Source organism: Phacochoerus africanus, chromosome 3 (assembly GCF_016906955.1).
Source record: "Phacochoerus africanus isolate WHEZ1 chromosome 3, ROS_Pafr_v1, whole genome shotgun sequence".
NCBI classification, from domain to species: domain Eukaryota; kingdom Metazoa; phylum Chordata; class Mammalia; order Artiodactyla; family Suidae; genus Phacochoerus; species Phacochoerus africanus.
Window position 1 is genome coordinate 191,207,229 of NC_062546.1, and position 25,552 is coordinate 191,232,780.

At 44.0% G+C, this 25,552-nt stretch overlaps 1 protein-coding gene across 1 annotated transcript in view; it reads right to left on the reverse strand.

Moving 5' to 3' along the window:
• Positions 1-817: 817 nt before the first annotated feature.
• Positions 818-25,552, reverse strand: part of WDFY1 (WD repeat and FYVE domain containing 1) — a 50,600-nt gene continuing 25,865 nt past the window's right edge. The window contains exons 4-12 of the mRNA XM_047773635.1: positions 25,295-25,349; positions 22,864-23,014; positions 20,381-20,493; positions 17,911-18,037; positions 16,554-16,659; positions 9,649-9,750; positions 7,689-7,819; positions 6,154-6,262; positions 818-5,348 (exon numbers count right to left, since the gene is read on the reverse strand). Coding sequence (XP_047629591.1) covers positions 5,289-5,348; positions 6,154-6,262; positions 7,689-7,819; positions 9,649-9,750; positions 16,554-16,659; positions 17,911-18,037; positions 20,381-20,493; positions 22,864-23,014; positions 25,295-25,349 — 954 coding nt within the window. The 3' untranslated portion in view covers positions 818-5,288. The remainder of the gene's footprint in view (positions 5,349-6,153; positions 6,263-7,688; positions 7,820-9,648; positions 9,751-16,553; positions 16,660-17,910; positions 18,038-20,380; positions 20,494-22,863; positions 23,015-25,294; positions 25,350-25,552) is intronic.

A 25,552-nucleotide genomic window follows, 5' to 3' on the forward strand; every position in this document is an offset into this window, starting at 1 on the left:
ACAGATTTGCAATATACTTGACAGATTCTAATTGATGTGACTCCTGCAGCAGAAGACATCTGATCTCATGTATGTCCAAACAAAATACAAGCATTCCCACTGTGGCTCAGCGGTAACGAATCCAACTAGTATTCATGAGGATGTGGGTTAGATCCCTGGCCTTGCTCAGTGGGTTGAGGATCCAGCACTGCCATGAGCTACAGTGTAGGTCGCAGACGTGGCTCGGATCCCAGGTTGCTGTGGCTGCGGCATAGGCCAGCAGCTGTAGCTCCAACTTAGACCCTGGCCTGGAAACCTCCATCTGCTGCAGGTGCGGCTCTAAAAAGACAAAAGACAAAATAAAATAAAATATAAAAATAAATAAAAATAAAAATGTATAATCTCACTTCAGCATGGATGGTGAAATGAACGATGCTTTAGCCACATAATGGAACAATGCCAATACTGTTGCATAGGCCAGATTTTGCTGCAATTAAAACACACACACATTGGAGTTCCCGTCGTGGCGTAGTGGTTGACAAATCCGACTAGGAACCATGAGGTTGCGGGTTCAGTCCCTGCCCTTGCTCAGCGGGTTAATGATCCGGCGTTGCCGTGAGCTGTGGTGTAGGTTGCAGACGTGGCTCAGATCCTGCGTTGCTGTGGCTCTGGCGTAGGCTGGTGGCTACAGCTCCAATTCAACCCCTAGCCTGGGAACCTCCATATGCCGCGGGAGCGGCCCAAGAAATAGCAACAACAACAACAACAAAAAGACAAAAAAAATAAAAAATAAAAATAAAACACACACACACAAAAACACACACCCTACCTCAGTGGATTAAAACAACAAAGATTTATTTTTCCCTCATGCAAAATCCACTGCAGCTCCAGGGCAAGTTTGGCTCCAAGGGACAGCTGGGCATCCTCATCCTCTACCAGCACGTACCTCCCTGACTGTTAGGGAAGAAACTGGTGGTTGAGCCTCCTGCCTGCGATTAAATGCTTCCGCCTGTACTTCACTGGCTAAAGCAAGTCACGTGCCCAGCCTCTCAGAGTTGGAGACTGGCAGTGCCAGTACACGTTTGGACAGCATAGAGCTAGTGTCCACTGCAACTTTGCAGCAAATGAAAATGCTAACAGGGTACACAATTTTCTGACATGGGCAAACTATCCATACTCTATCAGGTGGCGGGGGGGGAAGCAGGGCCCCATTAAAAACGTTATTACTAAGTGTGTGTTACATATGTACACGTACATTCAAAAAACCCTGGAAATAAATACAGCGTAAGTTTAATAGTGTTTTCTCTGGGCGGGTGGACTCAGGTTTTTAAAGATCCTTTTAAGATACTTTTGGTATTATCTTTTTATTTTCCTTTTTTTAACTCAAAGAGTTTTATTATATTTATAGTTGTACAGCCACCATCACAATGCAATTTTACATTTCCATCCCAAACCCTTCCTTTTCTTTTTATTATAATAAGCATATTATTTTGAAGATGAAAGAAAATAAAGCTTAGCTTAAAAAAAAATCCTCAAAAACCTGCCATCCTGATCTCTAAATCAACCTCTCATCAGTCAAGCCAAGGAATCGGTTCTCCTGGGTCAGAACCACCCTGTGTTTCTTTGTAAAACTGAGCTGTTGAGGTGGGGACCTAGGACAGGGATGATGCTGCCTCCATGTAGTTCAGTGCCCTCAGGAGCCTGGAGGTCCTGAGCAATCTCACTCCACGGCTTCACACACTTCAAAACAGATGACACCTACTTCCTATATATAAAACACTCAATGCACACCAGCACATTGAGGCAGGCAGTATGAAGGCATGGGCTTTCAAGTCAGACAGACAGACAGACAGGATCTAGGACCTACTTGGTTTTCTCACTTGTAAAAGGAAAAAATGATGCCTTGCAGAAGTGTTGCCAGGTCTGAATCATACAATGCAGGCAGAGCATTAATCACTGTGGTAGCTACTATTGCTGTTCAATGTCCAGGGGAAACATAACAAAAGCTAAATTAGGCAACAGAGTAACAAGCAAGGAACATTTTATTGTACGCATGTTCTCAAAAAAACACAAAAATGGAACCCACAAATGAGAGCAAAGAACAGTTTTCTAGCTCTCTGGGATACGCAGGGCATCCTATCTTACAGAAACATGGCTAGTACAAGACAAAATGTACTAATCAACACTGCCCTTTGCTTCTCTGGTCAAAAAAGTCTATAGAGGAAAAGCACTTTAAATTGTATTCTAATATAAATTTGTTGCACAATTAAACTTCAACTTACTCAAAGAGTTACTGTACAGTAAACTGCAGAAAATAGAGTAGGCATTCAATAATCCGCTCACAATTAACAATTAAGCAATAGACACTTGAATAAAATATAGCATGTATTACTTATTTGTTAAACCTCACATTTATAATGAGCAGATGATTTGTCATTAGTAGTGTCTGGTTTCTTACGTTTTAGGAGACACCAGATCCAGGAACAGAAGTTGGAAGTAAATTAATGAAAGTTGATTCTAGAAAACATCTCCTTGGGTCTGAGCCAATATGGTATTTCTTCCATACTTGGGCCAGTTTCAACAGTCTAAAAACGTAGGTATTAACAAACTGTATTCTTCAGGGGGAGAACAAAGAGACACCACTTTCTAGAGCAGTATGTTCTGTTTACATCTCTAGGTAGTACGACAGAACTAGGACACAGCAAAACAGAGATTTACAATATAATGAATGATCTGTTTTAATCTAATACTATAAGGGTAGTCCTAGCCCTTGCACTAATAAAGAGCAATTTTGAAACATGTTTAAAATGAGGAATTGGCAAGTCCTGATCACATACACACTAGATCTAAACAGAAGGATCTTCTCTGACATTCTGTGCTTCATGATCCCCAACCGCAACCTAGCGTTGAGTATTCAGGAATGGAAAAACTGGTAAACCTTTCCTTGAAAAACTGTTTTAAGTGAGCTGTAACACAGGGAAAATAAGGCAATAACTGGAAGTCTGGCTGTACTTTACATGCCTAGTTGGTAAAATTGTGAAAATAATTTTTGCCCCCCCTCTATAAAAAATATTACCCCATTTGCTACCCGGTGTGTGCTAGAGACAGATGAGCCTGCCACGTGTGTTTAAAAAAAAAAAAAAAAAAAGGTAACAGGCCCTGGGGGAGAGAAAATATATTGAAACATTCTCCTGTCCTTTTCTGGACACCCCAATCTAAATCTTCTTTAAATATACACCTTTCTTCCTTGACTTATAGTAGCTTAACCCCTCAGGAGGCACTGTGTCAGTCTTACGTTCTCTATGAAACATTGGGTTTTTCATTAAGAATTTTTTTAAACAAAAAAGATGGAAAGCTACAGCATAGTCTCCACAGCTGCCACACTTTGCTCAGTCTACCACAGACACCATAAAATCACATTTTACAGAAGTTAGAGGAGAGCAAAACCACAGTTCAGCAGTCTTCAACCTGGCAAGGAATAGATCATATCCTATTTTCCTTTCAGGACTTCATACAATCCCCAGGATAGCACCTTTGTATGAGCTGATCCATTAACTAAACCAAAGCTAACATTCAACACTGCCGTTCAAGTTACCATCACTCAGTTTTTCCTCTGGACTGTGTCAGTAACACGCATCCTGCAAAGGGTACAGGAAGAGTTTGAAAGAAGACATCATCTTCAGGTTACAGAACACAGACTATAAGGGGCAACAAAACCCCTCAGACTCACTTCCGGAGGCAAGTCAACTGCTGCTGCAGGTGATTCTCGAGCATGATGTGCCTGACTTCCTTTCCTTATTTGTGCCACTCGGCCATTAAGACATCTTAGTTTAACGGCCTGTCTTAAACTGCTATTCAAAACATTGTAATTAACAGCTATTATTACAAACCATTTAGTCTCTTTAGTTATATCACACAGAATGATGCTGGCTTGATATGACTCCCCCTCAAAGTGAAGCAGTGTTTTTCAATAACCACTAGTAAGACTAACAAAAATACGGTTGATATCTATTTTCAAATCTGTCCTTAAAAAAAGTAGAACTCTCTCCACTCACTTCCACAGCCCCCAAGAAACAGATACATGTACTGGTGTTAAAAACGAACAAGCAAACATCGGAATATTAAAAGACAGGCTCCCCATTGCCTACCTGCTCCGCATTCTAGTACTAAGTGGCCAAGAACTTTTAAAATGCCATTTTGATGCAACAGATTTTGCTAATTGTCATGAAAGACATTTACAAGTTAGGAATTACTGTGCAGGACCCAGCAAACAATGACTGCTCTGGGTTACCGATTTCCTTCTATGAAATAGTAGTAAGTTACAACTAAAAGTCAGACTAGTTTAAAACGCTTTGGAGTAAAGAACTGAGCTGTCTATTAAATTGCCACAATGTCACGGGGGCTCATCTTGGAACTGCAAATAGACCGTGTGTCTTTCAGGAGGGCTGGGCTGTTCCATGGAACAGCCTCATCATTTCCCATCACAATCGTGCTGGTGGCTGGGTTTTCCATTAGTCATCACCAACTGCAATGAGAGAAAGTCAGGCGGCTGGCTGAGCCCTGTGATAACAGCACCATAGAGCACATGTGGGGTAAAAGGAAGCGTGTGGACTGCCTTGGTCATTAGCGCAGAAACTGCACAGTTCACTTAGTAACAACCGTGAAGGTTCGCTCCCTGGCACGCTGGCTGGGAGGACAAACGACGGAAGTGAGCCACAGGCTAAGTGTGGCAGATGACGGCACTACCTGGAGCGAGCAGACCCTGAAGAGGAGCTTGTCGATGACTATGGGCACAGAATATTCACAGACTGCCAGCAGGCGGGCAGGATCTCTGGTCCTGGGTCCCAGTGCACCCCCGAGAGAGAGAACTGGTCTGCCCCCCACCGCTGCTCTGACAGCAAAGAAGCACGGAGCGGGGGGGCTGTGGGCCCAGCAAGTCTGTGGGAAAGTGTGTTTGTACTTGGAACTGCTTGAAGAAAGGCCTAGGCATTAACTCTTTTGTTCAGTATCTTTCCTCCGAAAGTCTCATGTGCTAAATTACCGTCTCGGTAACGCGTCAGCTCACCAATCGTGAGGATGTCTCGTTGGACTCATTCCACTCCTTGGGGACCCACGACGTCAGTCCCCACGGGTAGCTCCACAAACGCCCAGAAACACACCTTGACGTTTTTTTCTTTATAAAAATGTTGCTTTGTTTTTTTTTAGTGGCTACTGTCCATTCACATGACAGCGACTGTGGAGCTACGGGGAAGCATCGCATGTGGTGAAGGCGGCTGCTGGGAAGGCGCAGACCCCGTCAGGCTCCCAGATCAATGTGGAGAGAAGCCGGTCGCCAGGCTGCAGCCCACCACGGGCGTCATGTCCCAAATCTGCAAGAGAGGGAGGAGGCCTGGAGCGGCAGCACTGGTCACGGGGTCCGACAGGAGGCAGGGGCACGGAGACAGACTTTGTGAGCTGTGACACTTGCAAAGGGGTCAAAATAACTCATTCTCCTTTTACTACAAAACCTTCTCAAAGTAGAGAGTGCCTAAGCAACACAGTTGGCTAAAACATGAAAAAAGCTTATAAGCAGCACTTCTCTTGACCCTTGCAAATTAAATCATCATAAATGTTTTACTATAAATTTAATTTTGTTTTTAATAAAGAGCCCACCAGGAAAAAAACTCATTTTTTTTTTTTATCGTGAAATAAACTGCCTTAGTTTCACAACTCAGAGTGGTACGAAGTATAAAACACCCACTTTTAGTTTCTGTGTTAGTGACTCAGGGATTTAATGGAAAAACGCTTAGTTATTTCTTTCAAGTGGGAAGCCTTCTGCCCAGGATGAAAGAAGCATTAGCAAGGGATGGAGTGACCAGAGAAAGGGGTCAGCTGAGGCCGGGCAGAGGGAGGGAGAACCCTGGGGCTGGCACAGCGTGGAGAGTGATGGGAGGGGTGCCAGGCCCTCACCAATGCCACAGAGGGAGACGCCATGGGAATGAGCTGCCGCTGAGGGTGCAGAAACTCACAACCACGCAGGGCTTCCAGCTGGCTATTGGCTAGCTGCTTATGAAAAGGGAAGGTGAGCCTGCCACCTGGAAAGCAAGCCTGGACCAGCAATGCCTCCCACACATTCACAGCACGACAGTGGAGCATCCTACATCAAGGAGCTAACTGGGACAACGAGCGGGTTACCTTCACCACGCGGTCGGTCCCGCAGGTCACCATCAGGCCCCTAGCGACGTCCATGGACATGTGGGAGATGTTATGTTTTCCTTCATGAAAGGTTGCTAGAGAAGTCCGACTAACAGAGAGAAAAAAGACCATTTAAAGTCACATGACCGTTTCCAGAGCCAAGGGATGAGGGGTTTTTTTGAGGAATATAAAGGAAATACTTATGGTAATAGTGTCAAAATTTGCTCCTAAAAAAGTGACTGCAGTTTTGAAATCTAAGTATAATTAATTAAAGGACGACAGAGAGTATAAGTTGCTATACATACTACTATACATAAAAGAGATAACCAATAAGGACTTACTATATAGCTCAGGGAACTATACTCGATATTTTATAATAAGGGAAAGGATTCTGAAAAAAGAATATACATATTATATATTTATAACTGGTGATAAATCACTATGCCATAAACCTGAAACTTGATATTGTAAATCAACTACTTCAATTTAAAACAATTTTTTTAAAAAGAAAGTGTAAGTTGCAAGACTGTTTTATAAAAGACTTTATAAAACTCTAGCAACTGATTTTTTTTTTTTTTTTTTTAGTGGAAAGGCTGATATATTTCTAGACACAAGAACATGACCCTTTAACAGAGAAGAGGAACTACACTGCATGAGATCATAGGCTACAGGCTCCCCCAGGAACCCCAGGTGTCAGAAGCCACATCCCCCGGGTGGCGCTGGTGCTGCTCCTGCTCTGAAGCCTGCATCCCAGGCCCCAGCACCAGCTCGCAGACCAACAGTGGTGCTGCACTCGCTTTCCCACTTGGGCCTCGGCAGGGTGTGCCAGTCTACTGCTTTCGAAGATGATTCAAAAAGAAACGAAAGAAAACGCCGGTTCTGCCCTAATGGACCTGCCTGAGTCAGGGAGAAAGGGGGAGAGACAGATTTGTCTTACAGGCGGTCATTTAAGAACAGATTTCAGGCATTTGTGGAAGAGAGAACACAGGTCTCTAGAATTTCCCCACAAATAATTTCCATGCATGTGTGGGTAAAGGTCGCAGCCAGGATGCTTTTGGGGAGGCCAGCCCAGGTGTGGCATCCTTGTGCACGCGGCCTTGACCCTCACAGCATCCTGAGCGGCGCGGGCTCGGAACGTCGCTCAACTGCCGGCCTGGTCTTAGCGGCATCAGTCCTCACAGTGTTTGGGAGAGACTCGAGTCTTAAACCTAGGGCAGAATTCTCTCTTTAGAGACTGTTCACAAAACTGAGAAGAGTGGGGAGAGATACTGCTGACCCTCTAACTACATGGGCCCTCTTACTCCAGATTTTTTTCTGACAGTAAATACCAAGATTCTACATGATCCGCAGTTGGTTGAATTCTCGGATGTGGAAAAACCGCGAATGGGAAGGGCCAACTCTCTAAATTAAACCCAGATTTTCAACTGAGAAGAGGGTGGTGCCCCAAGCCCCTAATTGTTCAAAGGCCGGCTGTGTACCCTATGCCACTTCTTGGGTTCTCCCGCTGCGGAAGACAAAGGTAAGCAAAGACTCACTCCTCGTCCTTGATGGAGTCGTAGCAAGAATCACACACTCGGACCTGGAACTCGAAGCCCATGACAGGGTAGCTGGAGCGCTTGCTGCTGCACTTCCCACAGACAGCCTGCCCGCACTTCCTGCAGTGATGCTGGGGGAGCGGCGAGGGAAAGGGAGGGCTTACCTTCTGCTTCAATCCACGTGGTCTCGCTTCAGAGTAGGGGAGTGGGGTTGGGACACGTGCCTTGAATTACAATCACCCCCAAGTTAATGTGTCAATTAACACACATAAGGCAGACGATTTCAACACCTGTCAGGGATTTCCAAATGTCCCTGCCTTGTTGGTGGCCAAATACTGCTTTTGATTTATTCATATAATCTATCCAGATGACAACAGACAATACTTAAAACCAGGCTCGAACTAATTTAGGAGTCTCCAATGGCTAGAGACTTCAGGAAGGAAAAATTTATTCCTGTAAGAGAGAAAAGGTTTTGGGGGTTTTTGTTTGTTTGTTTGTTTTGTTTTTTTTGTCTTGTCTTTTTATAGGGCCACACCCATGGCATGTGGAGGTTCCCAGGCTAGGGGTCCAATCGGACCTATAGTCACTGGTCTACACCAGAGCCAGAGCAACGCAGGATCCAAGCCAAGTCTGCAACGTACACCACAGCTCAAGGCAACGCCAGATCCTTAACCCACTGAGCGAGGCCAGGGATTGAACCCACAAACTCATGGTTCCTAGTCGGGTTCATTAACCACTAAGCCACGACGGGAACTCCAAGAAAAGTTCTGAAATAAGGTTTTACATGTAATCTGCCCTCATTAAGAAATAAATATCCATAATCATGTTTTGCTATTTCTTTTATTCTTTCAAATCGTGATTCTGCAAATAAGCTTCAAAAACATTCCAAAATAGTCCAGTTTTTATTACTACCTGTGACATACACTTCTGTTAACCACTGTAAGCTTTGTGACCTCCTTACTTCTATTAGTTGTTAACCCCTAAGATTAAAATTCATTGTTCACGTTTCCTTCAGAAGTAGGGATGGCTTCACCCATCAGTTACCAACACACATGCATTCAGAGAACTAGGCTAAGGATAGAATTTAGGTGCTATTTCCAAGCATTAGAAAGTTATGAATGCTAAAATAATTCCTTCATGGCCTGCCAGTCTCATATCTGACCTGCTGTAGAACAGCTTTGTAAATAAAATCAAAGAAAGTTTATTGACACACACAAACTTTTGGCCAATCCCTCAGGGAAGTACAAGGAATAAAATCAGCATTATTTTCTACTTACCTGCACAAATTCATATTCAATCTGAGTGAGTGGCTACCTCCATGGCTGTTGCAGAAATATGGTTTTTTTGCAGAACTTTAGTATTATATGAATACCTAGTGATCAGTGCGTCTTTCAAAGCTATGACTATTTGGGGCATGCATCTTTAATTAATTAAAAAAAAATAAAAAACAGTTCATACTTGAAACATGCTTAATAGAAATGCTCCAGGTATACTTACATAGAATAATTTAGGAACAATCTAAATTTCTTCTGTGTCAGAGTATTGCAGGAAGGGCTAACCTGTTACTTTTTATCTGTTTGGGAAAGCATAAGGCTTAGACACTCCCCCCCCCCCCAGTTCATTCTAATTTTGTGCTGGGCTAGGATAAACACTGACTTTGAACAAGTGACAGCTCTGGACTCAAAGCTCTGTCATCTATTTACAAACAGGCTCTCAGGGGATTCTGTGCATCTCTGCTTTTCCAGTGCAGGTCAAGCGATGGCACAGCTTGGTGACAGCCTCACTATGACCACAGGAAAAGGTCTAACTCATTATCAGTCACACAGTGATGGCGATACCACAGATGTAGGAATTAACAGTATTTACAGAGAAAAGTGTGATTCCAAACAAAATAACAGATTTATCACACAAATAACAAGATACATGATTAAGAAAGGATGATGCAAAATTGGCCACTCACCTGTCTCAACCCCAGTGTCTTCGTGTCCCACATCTGCTTTATATTCCAGAAAAAGGGCTGCTCACACTTCTGACAAGAATCACTTTCTAACCACTGAGGAGCCTGGAGGGAAAAATTCAAACCCAACATCAGAGCATCTGCCTGTTTACAGTGAGTTTTCAGGTATTAATACAACAATTCTAGACCTTGTTGGGGTTATCCTTTTTTTTTTAAATTCGTCAATATATTAGAGCTGTTGTCATATCCAATATTATGTTTGTGTTTTGAGTAATCTTTACCATTTAAGCAATGTTTACAGGATTGCTCAGGAGGGAGTAATCTGATTTGCATTATGAACTCTCTTTTTTTTTTCTTTTCTTTAGGGTTCTACCTGCAGCATACGGAAGTTTCCGGGCTAGGGGTTCAATCGGAGCTGCAGCTCCTGGCATACGCCACAGCCACAGCAACACCAGATCCAAGCCACATGTGCAACTTGCACCACAGCTGGTGGCAATGCTGGATCCTTAACTTACTGAGCGAGGCCAGGGATTGAACTCAAATCCTCATGGATACGAGTCAGGTTCTTAACCCACTGAGCGACAACAGGAACTCTGCATTATGAACGCTTATGAGTTGTCTTCACTTCTTTCTCTCTCTCTTTTTTTTCGCCTGGCACCATTTTTTTTTATTAGCTTCTCAACCACCATCTGGCAAGAAAACATTCTAGAATAACGTCATTAAAAATGGCTCTGATAAAGCACAGTCACTGCTACATATCATAAAGCAGGTACAAGATATGTCACATTCTCAGAGGTATGAAACAGTACTGTCCTATGTCTATAATACTAGAGGATATACTTAAAAAGGGATTATTCGAGACTTGATTCTACTTTTCCAGCAGAGGGCCCGAAGGATGCTTATGACACAGCTCTGTACGGAAATGCATCTTCTTAGATAGAATTTCCTTTCTTTAGTGGCACAGCTCTAGGTACTCACTGCTCTTCATGAACATCAGCTAAAAACCGTTTTAAAAATAAACAAAAACCCACCATTGGATGCATACAAAGATGACTCTGTAGAGGCAAGCAAGGCTCAGGTAACCTAACTAGTATTTGACCAGCTCTGTTGTTTCTGAATCTTTCTTTTTTTAATGCCAAACTTGTTTGATACGTACATCGGTTGAGTAAAAAACCCTTTCTTGCAGAACCTGGTGAACAATGAGCACTTGGAAAGGCTTGTAGGGTCAGGAGGTGACCAACAGGAGTTGTTCTGGGTGGGCATCCTGTCAGATAGACTTGCCACCCACCGCGTTTCCAGCTATTGGGAGTGGGTCCCTCCCTCCCTCCCTGCGCTCACAGAGCAGCCTGGAGCACCCTATGCTAGCAGTGTTCTTTCCACACATTAATTCTTTTTATTTATTTATTTATTTTGTCTTTTGTCCTTTTAGGGCCACACCCGTGGCATATGGAGGTACCCAGGCTAGGGGTCTAATCAGAGCTACAGCTGCTGGCCTACACCACAGCCACAGCAACACCAGATCCAAGGTGCATCTTCGACCTACACCACAGCTCATGGCAATGCCGGACCCTTAACCCACTGAGAGAGGCCAGGGCTCGAACCCACAACCTTGTGGTTCCTAGTCGGATTCGTTTCCAATGCACCATGACAGGAAGTCCCTCTGCATGTTACTTCTTGATACACATCACTTCCTCCCAACCCCCTTCAACTACCCTATGAGTTATTCACTGACCTTTTCATCTTTAAACATGTTCAGCCTGTCACAGGGTAGGTTCTCAATGAATTTTTGTTGAAACAGGGCAATTAGGACTCAAAATTATTTTATTGAGAACTTGAAAAACATTTCTTTTTTTTTGTTTGTTTGCTTTTTGTCTTTTTGCTATTTCTTGGGCCGCTCCCGCAGCATATGGAGGTTCCCAGGCTAGGGGTCGAATCGGAGCTGTAGCCACCGGCCTACGCCAGAGCCACAGCAACTCGGGATCCGAGCCGCGTCTGCAACCTGCACCACAGCTCACGGCAACGCCGGATCGTTAACCCACTGAGCAAGGGCAGGGACCGAACCCACAACCTCATGGCTCCTAGTCGGATTCGTTAACCACTGCGCCACAATGGGAACTCCTTGAAAAACATTTCTCTAAGAAAAACATTACAAATTGTACTGCATTACAAGATGAATCTGTTAAAAGCCTATTTAACCTCAATTACTTTTCATCATATGCACGCAATAAAAATAGAAAATACTTATTTCCATAAAATTAAACCAAAGATTATAAAGTTAGAAATAATCTTGTTTTGATCTTGAAAGCTAACATCTGAGAAAAATTTATCTGATAAGAGGAAACAGTGATGGGAGAAGCATGGAAACCCAATGACACTGACCCTTATAAAATATGCAGTGAAGGCGGACAGCTTTACAGAGATTCCAAAGGGGACTTCTGGTGGTTTAAAGAATGAGTGTCCCTTTTTTTTTTTTTTTGGTTCCTATTGCATCAAAACCTCTGGCTTTCCTTCCTATTTCTTCTTATATATATGGTATTAGAAATATGTCCATATAGAGAGCCCCCATAATGGCCTTTCTTTTGAGGGTGGGTTAAGGTGCTCGCCAAGAGGATGGAGTGGCCTGAGACAGAGGAGCGCTTTCTTTAAGTAACTGGGGCCATACTGGAAATGGGAAGGGACGACAGAAAGGCTAGAGAGACGTGTGCCCACGTGAGGAAGATTACTCCTTGATGCAGAGTTACTCCTTTGCTTCTGTGAGTGAGGGAGAGAGAAGGTGGTTTGAGAACCCTGCCTGTGAACAAGGTCCCCGAAGGAGAAATGATGACCCAGTGACACGGCTGCCCACAGTGCGGGGACGTTTACTCGCGGGGTAAGGAGAGCAGGCACCACTGCTTAGTCTTATGCTTGTGACACACGCCAGTCTAACTCCCCCAACACCACACACATGGGGGACAGGCAGGTGGAACAAAAGAGCGCAGAAACCTTTTCAAAACGGTATACACCGAACAAGACTGTGAGGGTGGAGTTCCTGCTATGGTGCAGTGGGTTAGGAATACGACTGCAGCGGCCTGGGTGGCCGCAGAGGTGTGGGTTTTATCCCCAGCCCAGCACAATGGGTTACAGGATCTGGTGGTGCTGCAGCTGTGGCTCAGATTCAGTCCCTGGCCCGGGAACTTCCAAATGCTATGGGTGTGGCCATTTAGAAAAAAAAAAAAGATGTGAGAACTAAATAATATTTGCAAAGTACTTTGCATAGTGCCTGGAATACAGCAAGTGCCAAATAAGTCCAGCAGCGTGCCAAGGCCTTATTTTGCTTAATTTTTTAATACCACCCTAGGAGACACAGAGCAACATTCTCTGAATTTTACAGGCAAAGAAACTGGCTCAGATCCTGAAGCCACTGTCCATGGTGGGTCAGCAGGTGGACCTCCCAGGAGACACAAGAGTCCAGCTCACATCCCTGCACTTGTCCACTGCGCTCCATAAAGCCTCTGGCCATGGTCCTATTCATTTCAACATGGGAGGGTCTCCCGACGGGCCTGGAGTATGACAACCAATGAGACTGAGCTCCGGTCTAAGGGTTAGGAAAAACTCCTTGTGCTGAGCTGGACAGAGTGGGGCACAAGGGAAAAAAAATATGCTGAAAATAATCTGAGATAACAAACTAAAGCACAAACTCAGAAATAAACAGACTTTCCTGGAACATATTTTAACATAAGGAAGAGCCTCACCTTTGTTTCTTTTAATAGGATTAAGTGTTATGCTCCATAAGCTATTAAGAACCATCCTTTTAAATGCTTATTCTCCAAGGAGAAAAAGTTTTCTTTTGTGCTGGGAACAAAAGAGCAAAAGAGAACACTGGTCGAGTACTCCAGTTCACTCTCTCTTCTCCATCTTGTTCCATCTGCACAACCTGGACAATGACGGTGTAACAAGAATAATCCCAAATGTGCTGCTGCTGCTAATGGTACACTAACGTATAAAACAGTATCCACTCTGTGATCCAGTAGCTTCGAATAAAGTTCTCACTTCCAAAGGATTCATCCTAATCATTGTTACTGGCTCGTTTATTTTTTATGCCTACTTCCAAAAGGAGTCCCTCTGATTACAATCTGTCAGGAAGGCAGATCTGCAAGATCCAAACTTGCCAGTGTGGTGGCCAACAGCCACTGTGGGCTGGAAATGCTCTAGTCAGTGTTTCCAGGTGACTGAGAAAGAAATTCCAGGCAAGCACTGTGGGGCGGGAAAATCTAGGATCAACCCTCTACATGTGTCCCTAGGGAAGAGCTACAACTTCACAAGAGTCAGAATCTATAGACAGATCAGAGGCTTCCTACTTTTGCACGAATATTTACTCAGCTGGTTTTAAAAACCTAAAAACGAAGCATCTTTTTGACATTAATTTTTTTCCCCACCAATACTGCCAACCACTGAGACAGATAAGCTAGTAGGGGCAAAACGTGTTACCCAGCCGGTGTGCAGAGGATTTGGGGTAATCGTCCCTAAGTCACCAAAAGGATAAGGGTGGCCCCCACAGGAAGCACCCTGAACGACGAGACTGTCCTTTCTTTCCCTAGAGATACAAATAAAGTCCACTCTCACATCACCTCGAAGGTGAGGACTTTTTACTTCTTCTAAAAGAACTTACAAAGTATGAGAACACTGGATTGAAATCCAAGTGGTGAAGCCTCTGCAAGAGCCACTAGTAGCTTTGGGCCCAGCGGTGTCCTTCCTCACAATCCAGGGAACACAAACTCTCTCCAAGCTTCCTGACCTTTCAGAAGAAGACTGAGAGCAACAGGCCAAAAGTCCAGGAAAGAGGACGGTACACTAGCTGCTGCTGTTGCATATAACTAGCAGTTGATAACTATAAAATGCAGTGCAAATAAATCTCTGCAAAGAAAGTAACATATTCTGTAATACTGAACCAATGTTACATATGTTTCATAACAAATTTCTCTAAGCCTTATCAAAAGATTTTTAGAAAATTCAAAAAGAGAAATTAACCAGTAGACATGCAATCAAGATTTGCTCTATGTGACCTATCTTACAAAGTCACTAAAAAACTAGCATCAGTACTTCTTCAGATTATGGACTGAACTTTCTATTTATAGGGTAATCTAATTCCTTCATTAGATCACAAGCTTCTTGCAGGCAAGAACCTTTGGTAATCCATAAAGTCTGAAAGTGAGTTATTGTCACTTTTTTTTTTTTTTAATAGACTGAACCCTTTGATTAGATCCCCTAGGGTATGCTAAAGATGCAATTTTATTCAATGAGAATCAGACCCACAAGTAATCTGATGCAACACAGAGCAGGGGTTGCAGGGGATGTAGGAGTTGTAGCGATTGGTGGGAATGCTGCATTCACACCTGGCATCCCACGCAGTGGTGAGCAGCACGCTGGCCCAAGCATTATATAAAAGACAGCACCTGGAACACATCACGCGATGTCACACAACACAGTATATACTGCAATGTAGTATCATTTGAAAGGCACATCTGAGAGTTCCCATCGTGGCTCAGTGGTTAACGAATCTGACTAGGAACCATGAGATTGTGGGTTTGATCCCTGGACTAAGTGGGTTAAGGATCCAGCGTTGCCGTGAGCTGTGGCGTAGGTCAAAGACATGGCTCAGATCTGGTGTTGCTGTGGCTGTGGTATAGGCCAGCAGCTGCAGCTCTGATTTGACCCCTAGCCTGGGAACTTCCATATGCCACGGGTGCGGCCCTAAAAAGCAAAAAAAATTAAACAATTTTAAGTTTCCAGATTCTATCGCCACCCTTCAGGTGCTCGTTAAATGTTTCTGAAGTTAAACTATATGTCTTTAACACCCCCACATACTCTAAAACCTTCTCTGGAATCAACTCCCCTGTATATATCACAGGTTGGAGACGCTACTTGGAAAAGACAGATAACAACACCTGCACTGGCAGAGATGAGAATGGAAATTATCTGACGACATCTCTAAAAAGCCTTGAGAATGTATACACCCTTGATCCACAGGGTCTATTTCCAAAAATTTGTCTGAACTAACTAAACAACCACAAAATGACAAGGTCAGAAATGTCTGCTGCAGCACTATTTAAAATAGAAAAAAGGAGAGACTGTTTAGACAGTGTCTGAAGAGCTGGAAGAGACTTCAGAAGTCATCTCATTCAACTATTTCACTTTATGGAAGAAGGAGGAGGAGTTCCCATCATGGCACAGTGGAAACAAATCCGACTAGGAACCATGAGGTTGCAGGTTCAATCCCTGGCCTCGCTCAGTGGGTTAAGGATCTGGCATTGCTGTGAGATGTGGTGTAGGTCGCATAAGTGGCTCAGACCCCAACTTGCTGTGGCTGTGGGGTAGGCTGGCAGCTGTAGCTCTGACTGGACTCCTACCTAGCCTGGGAACCTCCAAATGCCGCAAAAAAAAAAAAAAAAAAAGAAGAGACTCAGGGAAATTCAGAACTCAGGTCTCCTGAAAAGAAGACTATGTGACATGGATGCAGTGGAAAATAAAAGAGAAAAGAAGTATATTGTCTCAGCTACCTCCCTGGTGCATCTCAGGGATCCCAGGATAGGTGTGCCTGGGGCCACCCTCAGAGCGCCTCCACGCAGGGCACTCCTTGGACGCACTGGAGACCGTCTCCAGCGTCATCGCCACGTACTTCTCTGTGAAAATCAGCCTACACACTACGCAGTCTGTGTGTGCTGCCTGTCACTGTGGAAATTCCCCAGAGAGTAGAGAATGCAGTGCAACGTGACACACAGGACACCCTCAGACCGTAACCAGTAAGCACAGCAGTGAGGACCCGGGACTGCCTGCCCCGCCGCTGGCATCTCCAGGGAACAGGTGGAAAACGGAGAGGCACGTCTGGGGATCTCTCCCGGTCCGTGTGCCTTGCTCTCTCTCTCTCTCACCTCCTCTCTGCTAACGTCCATGTTCCACACCGCGATTCCGCCGTCCGAGGAACAGGAGACCAGCTGCCTCGTGAGCTGAAGGTAACACAGCGACTGCACCCTGTCACTGCAAAGAGCACAAACACCAGTCACGTGTCTCAATGAGGGCAACACAGAAACTGTCTTCGTGCTGATTCCCTGCAATCAGTAACTGGCATGTCATCGCTGATTATTCGGTACAGTAACGGGGACCCCAGTATAAACTTCAATTGGCATTCTATAACTCACTATACGGAAAAAGAGTTTCTAAGAAGTAAATACCACTACTTTCAAATCAGTCATTAAGAACTGCGGGTCAGAGATGACATGATGACTATGCTTTTCCAGACCAATCACCTTTCCCTCCCAGGTGCACAGGACTGTTTCTGAACCATGAGGTAAATCCTACAGGAGGGCTAACCCCCTGACTGGAACAAAATCCGTAAGAACAAGTAATCAAGCACTGTGGAGATGACTGGTGCACGTGCGCAGGCGCACACACGCACACAGACACACGCTCGCACACACACACACACACGGATGGGGAGAAGCCCTGCGTGTCAGCGACGCCCCTGGACACCCTAGGAGACACTCTCCTGACCTGCAGACCTGTGTGGAGACGCTTTCCTTGGCTACTTTTCCACCCGATTCAGCTGACAGCTGACAGCACAGCCTAGTCGCCACCAAGGAGGAAAGGGTTCCTTGTCCTTCCAAAGCCTGAGTACCAAAACATCATAGCTTCTTCTGTGGTTCAAGTCCTCACCTGTGCTCTCTAACCCAAGTCTGCCTGAAGTAGATGTTTCAGGGGCATGATTCCCTGGGAGGAAAAGGTGGGAAGTGGAGTTCCCACATGGCTCATTGGTTAACAAATCCGACTAGGAGCCATGAGGTTGCAGGTTTGATCCCTGGCCTCGCTCAGTCGGTTGAGGATCTGGCGTTGCCGGGAGCTGTGGTGTAGGTCGCAGACGTGGCTCGGATCCTGCGTTGCTATGGCTGTGGTGTAGGCCGGCAGCTACAGCTCCGATTAGACCCCTAGCCTGGGAACCTCCCCATGCCGAGGGAGCGGCCCTAGAAAAGGCAAAGAGACAAAAAAAAAAAAAGGTGGGAAGTGCTCTCTGGTCTGAGCAGAAAGAAAACCCTGGTCTCCATTTTTGCTAGAGCGCACCTGACACTCACGCAGGACTAACAGAGAAGCGGTGAGAGGGAGACTGCGCGAGCCCCCACACACGGCCAGCTTAAAAGGTGGGGCTTGGAGGAAGGAGCCTCACGATACTAAAGGCTTCCCCGCCACCTCGCCCTGCCTCGGATTCCTTCCCCACCCACACCAACAGCCACGCACTGATGTCCCTGGAGCAAGAGCGTGCGGCCTTTCCTTCCTCCAATGTCCCACATGATGATGCTGTTGTCAGAGGCTCCTGAGAAGAGCAACCGCTGGATGGGCTCCCACCAGAGGCAGGCGATGCCACCTAGGAGGGAGAGAAGGCGCTTGACGTCACTCTCCAGCAGGGTACACACACACCTTTGAGAAGAGAAGAGGCAACCAGGACCAGGTGAGGCTTTAAGTTGAAACCTGTCTTCGTTGTGCAAAGAGGGGATCCACCCTTTACCACGAGTCACAGAGAAGACACAGCTCATCCACGACCCCCAGCTCCCAGACTAGGATTTTCAGTGGTACATCAAACTACTCTGAGCATAAACATGCTTAAAAATGATCTTCTTCATCTGCACCTAAATGTTTTTAAATAGCTATATATGAGGTCAGAAAAAGCTTTTGAAGAAAAAAAAATAGCTACTACTATTTAATGAGAAAAGACAGTGAAATTTTCTGTGGTTATCGCATGCAAGATAAAAATCTAGATTATTCCAGGGCTCTGGGACCTTGTAAGTGTTTTATCCCAGGATGCCTATGTTTAAGAAAATTAAGTCTCAGGGGAAAAAAAAAAAAAAAAAAAAGACCTGTAGGTGTACCACACACAATTATGCCAAGAATTTAGGTTAAAAATGCAAACCCTATTTTTTACACTCTATTTTGGCTAAACGAGCAAATTTGATACCCTTGGGAAAATCTTTCTACAGATTTCTCTTTCAACAGATCTATTCATTGTTCCACTGATTGCTACTTGCCTAAAAAAAAAAGAAAGAAAGAAAGAAAAAAGAAAATTGAACCAGTCACACAAGCTAATAATATTTTTGGTGGATATACAGAAAATAAAGCCATAGTCAAAAGCAAACAACAGAGATTAGTTTCTCACAGAAGCTTAACAAAAGTGAAAAAAGAAGTATTGTGCAAAACTGGCTTCAGGGATCAGTTCTGCAGAAACCCTGACCCCGTCTGATCATATGCCTCACGCACTTCAGCCAGAGGCCTAACAGCAGACAAGCAAGATCTTTCTACAGGAGTCCTGCTAAGTAGTTATCAGTGCCCATTCTGTCCTTAGCAACTCGGGGACTACCTAAGAGCCTGGGGATCATGAGACCATTAGTCATAAACAGGAGGTGGTTTCTGCAGGGCCTGTGCTTTCCTGCCCAAATCTATTCTAACATATTGTCCTTCTGTCTCCCTTTACCGCTACAAGGTCCCTGATCTGAAAGACTCAGTTTCACCTAAATGGATCAGTTAGAGAGGACATTTAATTGGTTAGACTTAAAAACACTATTGTGAGGAGGAGTCCTGTTTGTGGCTCGGTGGTTAACGAACCCAACTAGGATCCATGAGGATGCAGATTCGATCTCTGGCCTCACTCAGTGGGTCAGCGATCTGGTATTGCCATGAGCTGTGGTGTAGGTCACAGACTCGGCTTGGATCCCGTGTTGCTGTGGCTGTGGTGCAGACTGGCAGCTGCAGCTCTGATTCGACCCCTAACCTGGGAATTTCCTCAGGCCATAGGTGTGGCCCTAAAAAGCAAAACAAACAAAAAAACCCACTATTTTCATAAATAAGACCTTTTTTGTGTGTGTGTTTTTAGGGTTGCACCTGTGGCATATGGAGGTTCCCAGGGTAGGGGGTGAATTGGAGCTACAGCTGTGGGCCCACATCACAACCACAGCAATGCAGGATCCAATCCAAATCTACGATCTACACCACAGCTCACGGCAATGCCAGATCCTGAACCCACTGAGCAAAGCCAGGGATCAAACCCACAACCTCATGGTTCCTAGTCGGATTCGTTTCTGCTGTGCTATGATGGGAACTCCAACAAGACCATTATTAATTCCTTCAACAAACCTCCAATTCCTCAACCTGAACCAGATGGCCTCAGAGCTTTTCATTTGTTACTCAATATAGCCAACTGAGTTTTAAAACCTTTCTACGAAGCCCTGCCAATTCACCAACACTACAGAAATAATAAAATTCTACCCAGTTGTTCCTTTCCCTCGGCCCCTCCCAGGGGAAGTTTCCCATGTAAGATACCAGCCCAAACATTTCTCCTACTTGTACTGACTTACCAAGTCTTGTTCGGTGTCCTAGAAAGTGACAAATTTAAAACAGTAATAATAACATTATTCCAAAGGTCTTAACATTTATAAGAAATTTTAACAGGTCTTCTGAAAATAATTTAAGAAGGTAAATAAAACAGAAAGTATTACCCACAATCCAGAAGGGATTCTGACAATAATGAAACTCAGCCCAACAGTTTGCCTTCACTTAGTTTCCACGCTTTGAGATCTTTTGAGACTTAAATCCCTTATCTGGCCATTCAAACTGAAATCTGACGGATTATAGACAGATCATTTGTGAAACCACAGAGCTGGGAATTAAATCTGGATGGCCAAATTAGGTGAAAAACAGCAGTGATTACACAGCATACCTTCATGTCCTTTAAGGGTTGTAATAACGGAACAGGTGTTCTGTTCGAGCTTCAGCAAGGTGATCTGTCCAGAATAGTCACCAACAAAAGCATACTGAGTATCAAAATCGTATCTGTGAAGAAGCAGTCAAGGATATTCAACACAATCCATCTCAAAGGGATGAAACAGAAAATGTACATTCTAAAGAGAATAGGCACGAACCTAAAATATGAGAAAAGCAATACCCAACTGAAAATCATACATGTAAATATTGAAGAAAAACATGTTTTAAGCTAGAGTTACCAGGAAAATTAATATTCATTCATTCAATAAGAATTGACCAAGTCCCTGTTACTATTCCAACCAATATCCTAGGAACTGGCAATAAAAAAAGAGTTAATAAAGACAGACATGAAAACAAGTAATTAAAATGAAATTATAATAAAATACTCAAGGAGTTCCCGTCATAGCACAGCAGAAATGAATCCCACTAGGAACCATGAGGTTGTGGATTCAATCCCTGTCCCTGCTCAGTGGGTTAAGGATCTGGCGTTGCTGTGAGCTGTGGTGTAGGTCGCAAACTCAGCTCAGATCTGGTGTTGCTGTGGCTCTGGAGGAGGCCAGCAGCAACAACTCTGATTAGACCCCTTAGCCGGGGAACCTTCTTACGCCGTGGGTGTGGCCCTAAAAAGGCAAAAAAAGGAGTTCCTATCGTGGCGCAGTGGTTAATGAATCCGACTAGGAACCATGAGGTTGCGGGTTCGATCCCTGCCCTTGCTCAGTGGGTTAAGGATCGGGTGCTGCCGTGAGCTGTGGTATGGGTCACAGACTCTCGGCTCGGATCCGGCATTTGCTGTGGCTCTGGTGTAGGCTGGCAGCTACAGCTCTGATTAGACCCCTGGCCTGGGAACCTCCGTATGCCGCGTGAGTGGCCCAAGAAATGGCAAAAAGACAATAAATAAATAAATAAATAAATAAATAATAAAAATAATAATAAAAAGGCAAAAAAATAATAACACTGAAAGCAGTAAGAAAGAATGGGAAGAAAATTGCTCCTTGTGAAATTTCTCTGGAAATAATGTGAAACTAACAGCAAATACGGACGTGAACCCATCTTTCTTTGCAGCCTCAATGATTTCACTTTAAGTGAAGAGGGTGGTTTACTTCAAACTTCTGTGGAGAGTTTAATCATCCAAAAGCAGTTACTTGGGGTAGCAGTAAATTTAAGATTTAAAGATATATTAACTATCAGAAAGCATTCATCACTTTCTTGGTCATTTTACGGCTGGAGAAATTCTTGGCAAATCAACTTGCATACAAGGGTTAACTATTATTTCAATTCCAAGACAAGGACCGTAGGAGGGCCCTGATTATGTGATTCTATGCCCTTTTCTATCAACCCATATGAAAGCTTAATATATAACAGAAAAGCCTATTCAGCACACAACACATCTGAGTATTGTTCCCTTATTTGATCCTAAAGTGTATGACCTATTTCAAATATCTCATGATGTGCATTCGTTCACAGCAAACATTTTCAATAATGGCTTTCAGTGGAAAAAAAGAATTGTACTACACCAAAGGTCAGCCCTGAAACAAGCCACGATGGGCATTTGCCTGCAGCTGACAGCTGTGATCCTGCCATCAACAGATACACAGCTATACACCCAGCCCCGAGCAAGAGAGTGCTACGTGAGACAAATACCACGTAGCAGCAGAAAAATCTCCAAATGGCAATTTCGTAACATTTTGGGGATCCCGAGGCATCCCTGGGAGTATTATAAGGATTATTAACTTTTTCTAAACACACAAAAGACTACAAAACTCCTTGTAGCCCACTTCTGAACTCCAGAGCCACCCACCCTTATTATATTCTCTTACAGGGTCTACAAATAACTAATTACTAGAAGATTTATTCCTTTTTTATTTATACAACAAAAAGTCTTTTCTTTCACTTTGGAGAGGAAAGGAGTGAGGAGAGGGGTTTGCATTAACGAGGTTTAGGTTTTCTGAGATTTTGTATTAAAACACATATGTATTAGCACTTCCCAGCAGAGAACGGCAAGTCATTTAATTATTTTGTCTTGTTTTGTTTTTTAGGGCCACACCTGTGGCACATGGAAGTTCTCAGGCTAGGGGTCAAATCAGAGCTGCAGCTGCCAACCGTGCCACAGCCACAGCCACATCAGATCGGAGCCGCATCTGTGACCTACACCACAGCTCACGGCAACGCCGGATCCCCAACCCACTGACAGAGGCCAGGGATCGAACCTGCATCGTCATGGATACTAGTCAGTTTCATAACCTGCTGAGCCACAACAGGAATTCTCTAATTATTTATTATATTTAATAAACCAATTTTATACCAAAGAAAAGTAGAGACAGAAAGTCTTGGATTTTATGTGAAACATTTAGGCATCACCCAGTCTTGGGATTCCAATTGGCAACCCATGATCAAGACAAGGAGGTAGGGGCAGGAGCTGGTCAGCCCCAGGAAGGATACTGTAAACACGAAGCCCAGGAAGTGAAGAAGTGCTTCCCGAGCATGTTTCCACTGCGGGTGCACATCCAGCTGACACACTTGTCGTGGCCAGTGCTGATCACCCACTCCGCAGCCAGGCTGAAGATAATCGCAGACACCCGGTTCTGATGAGCTGTGGGAACAGAAAGGGAACATCTGCGCCTTTTGGGAAGAAATGTCACCTCTGGCCTTCAGTGTCTAACGGGTGAGAAGTGAGCCTACCCTGCCCTCCTCAACCTGGTCCGCCCGCAGACTCATAGGCTAAGCAGTCCTATCCTGGAAACAGCTGCACTCTGAACAAGTCTTCAGAGAACCTGCTTTCCCCCAACCCATAATCGCCCCACCCTGTGCCTCTCTACAGAGAGGACAACCAAAAGCTAGAAATCATTGAAGAGAAACTCTCAAGAGAGATTCAAATAACATATAAGAGAACCGATTAAACACACACACACGCACACACACCACACTTGACTATCAGTGAGTTCCATATGGAAAGCAGCAATCTTTTCTTTCTTTTTTTTTTTTTTTTTTGTGGCCACACCTGCAGTATGCAGAAGTTCCCAGGCCAGGGACTGAACCTACACCACAGCAGGGACCCAAGTCACGGCAGTGGCAATGCTGGATTCTTAACTCACTAAGCCACCAGGGAACTCCACAGCAATCTTTTCTTAACAGAAGTTTTCCTACTGTCTATAGCTTTAGTGTTTTGATCTTTTAGAAAACACTGGCACTATAAAAAGAGAAACTAAAATGTTCTGGAATTTAAAAATAATGTAAGCATTTTGTTTCTGGAATAATCTGTTTGTCTGTAACTTTTAATTATTTGTAAAATGAAGCATTTTGATTATTGGTAAAACAAAGTTCCGTATTCCAAAGTAATAGCTGAGAATGAGGAAGGTGGTTCCATGACCTAACTTCTGGAACATTTGTATTTTCAGGTCAATTTCAAGTCACACCAGGGCAGTAACCTATCTATTCCGCCATATAGGACCATGCGTGCAACAAGTGTTTAATAAATGTCCACTCTGGTGAATGAGGGCAAAGGCTAAACAGAGATCTCTCTCACCTTGTTCTCAACTGTTTAGGCAGGTTTAAAAAAAATGGAGGGACACTTTCTTGTAAATTTATTAGGAAACACTACAACTCCCTGGGAATACATGCAAATTTACCAACAGGTATTCATAAAATGCAACAAATGGCCAACATGAAATAAAGCTTAAATAACTGTAAAACTGAGAACTATTTTGACTATCAAACTGGCAATAAATAAGCGTTCCCATCATAGCTCAGTGGTAATGAATCCAACTAGTATCCATGAGGACTCAGGTTTGACCCCTGGCCTCAATCAGTGGGTTAGGGATCTGGTGTTGCCAGTGAGCAGTGATGTAGGTCACAGATGCAGCTTGGATCTGGCGTGGCTGTGGCTGTGGCATAGGCTGACAGCTACAGCTCCGATTCAACCCCTAGCCTGGGACCCGCCTGCCATATGCCACAGGTGCAGCCCTAAAAAGATGAAAAAAAAAATGATAATAAACACATAAAAAGAGCAATGAAGACTTAATCAACAGGCACTCTCAACCATCACTCATTAAAAAATTTACACTATTGCTGGAAAGAACTGTGCAAAATAAATCTAGAGTATTAAAAAAAAGTTTTAAAGTTTGGCCCAGGAGTTCCTGTCGTGGCTCAGTGGTTAATGAATCCGACCAGGAACCATGAGGTTGAGGGTTCAATTCCTGGCCTTGATCAGTGGGTTAAGGATCCGGCACTGCCGTGAGCCATGGTATAGGTCACAGGTGCAGCTCGGATCTGGTGTTGCTGTGGCTGTGGTGTAGAACAGCGGCTACAGCTCCGATTAGCCCCCTAGCCTGGGAACCTCCATATGCCGCAGGAGCAGCCCTAGAAAAGGCAAAAAGACAAAAAAATAAATAAAAATAAATAAATAAAGTTGGGCCCAGTTATTCCACTTGTAGGAATGTCTCTTAAACAGAAGTGATCAAAGTTACAGGATCAGAGTCAGAGTAAACATCAAGGACACACACACACACACACACACGTATGTATAAACACATATAGAGAAATACACACACTCACTGATATACACACACACCATCATATATGTTAATATGTTATCAAAAAAATGGAAGCAGTACAAGTTTTCAAAAATAGAAGAATGGTTAAATTAAATCTGATACATGCACCCAACGGAATAGTATCCAAAAGTTTAAATGTTAATAAGCAGGAAAAGGATCATAAATAAACTCTAAAGAGCTAACAGCCTCTCACATAACTGGGGGTAACAAAACTTCCAAAAAGTTAAAGTGGAAACCTAATTTTGAACAGAAGCCATGGTGTTCTAGTTTTGTGTGTGCACATCTATGTGTGTATGTATACGAATAAATATCACAATTACCTGGGTAGGTCTTGATAAAGTTCATTTTATTAAAATCTTCAGAAATATGAAATTCCTAAAAGCAAACACATGCAATAAGAAAAGCGTTATGGTTCTGGAGTTCCTGTCGTGGCGCAGTGGTTAACACATCTGACTAGGAACCATGAGGTTGCTGGTTTGATCCCTGGCCTTGCTCAGTGGGTTAAGGATCCAGCGTTGCCGTGAGCTGCGGTGTAGGTTGCTGATGTGGCTTGGATCCCCAGTTGCCGTGGCTCTGGT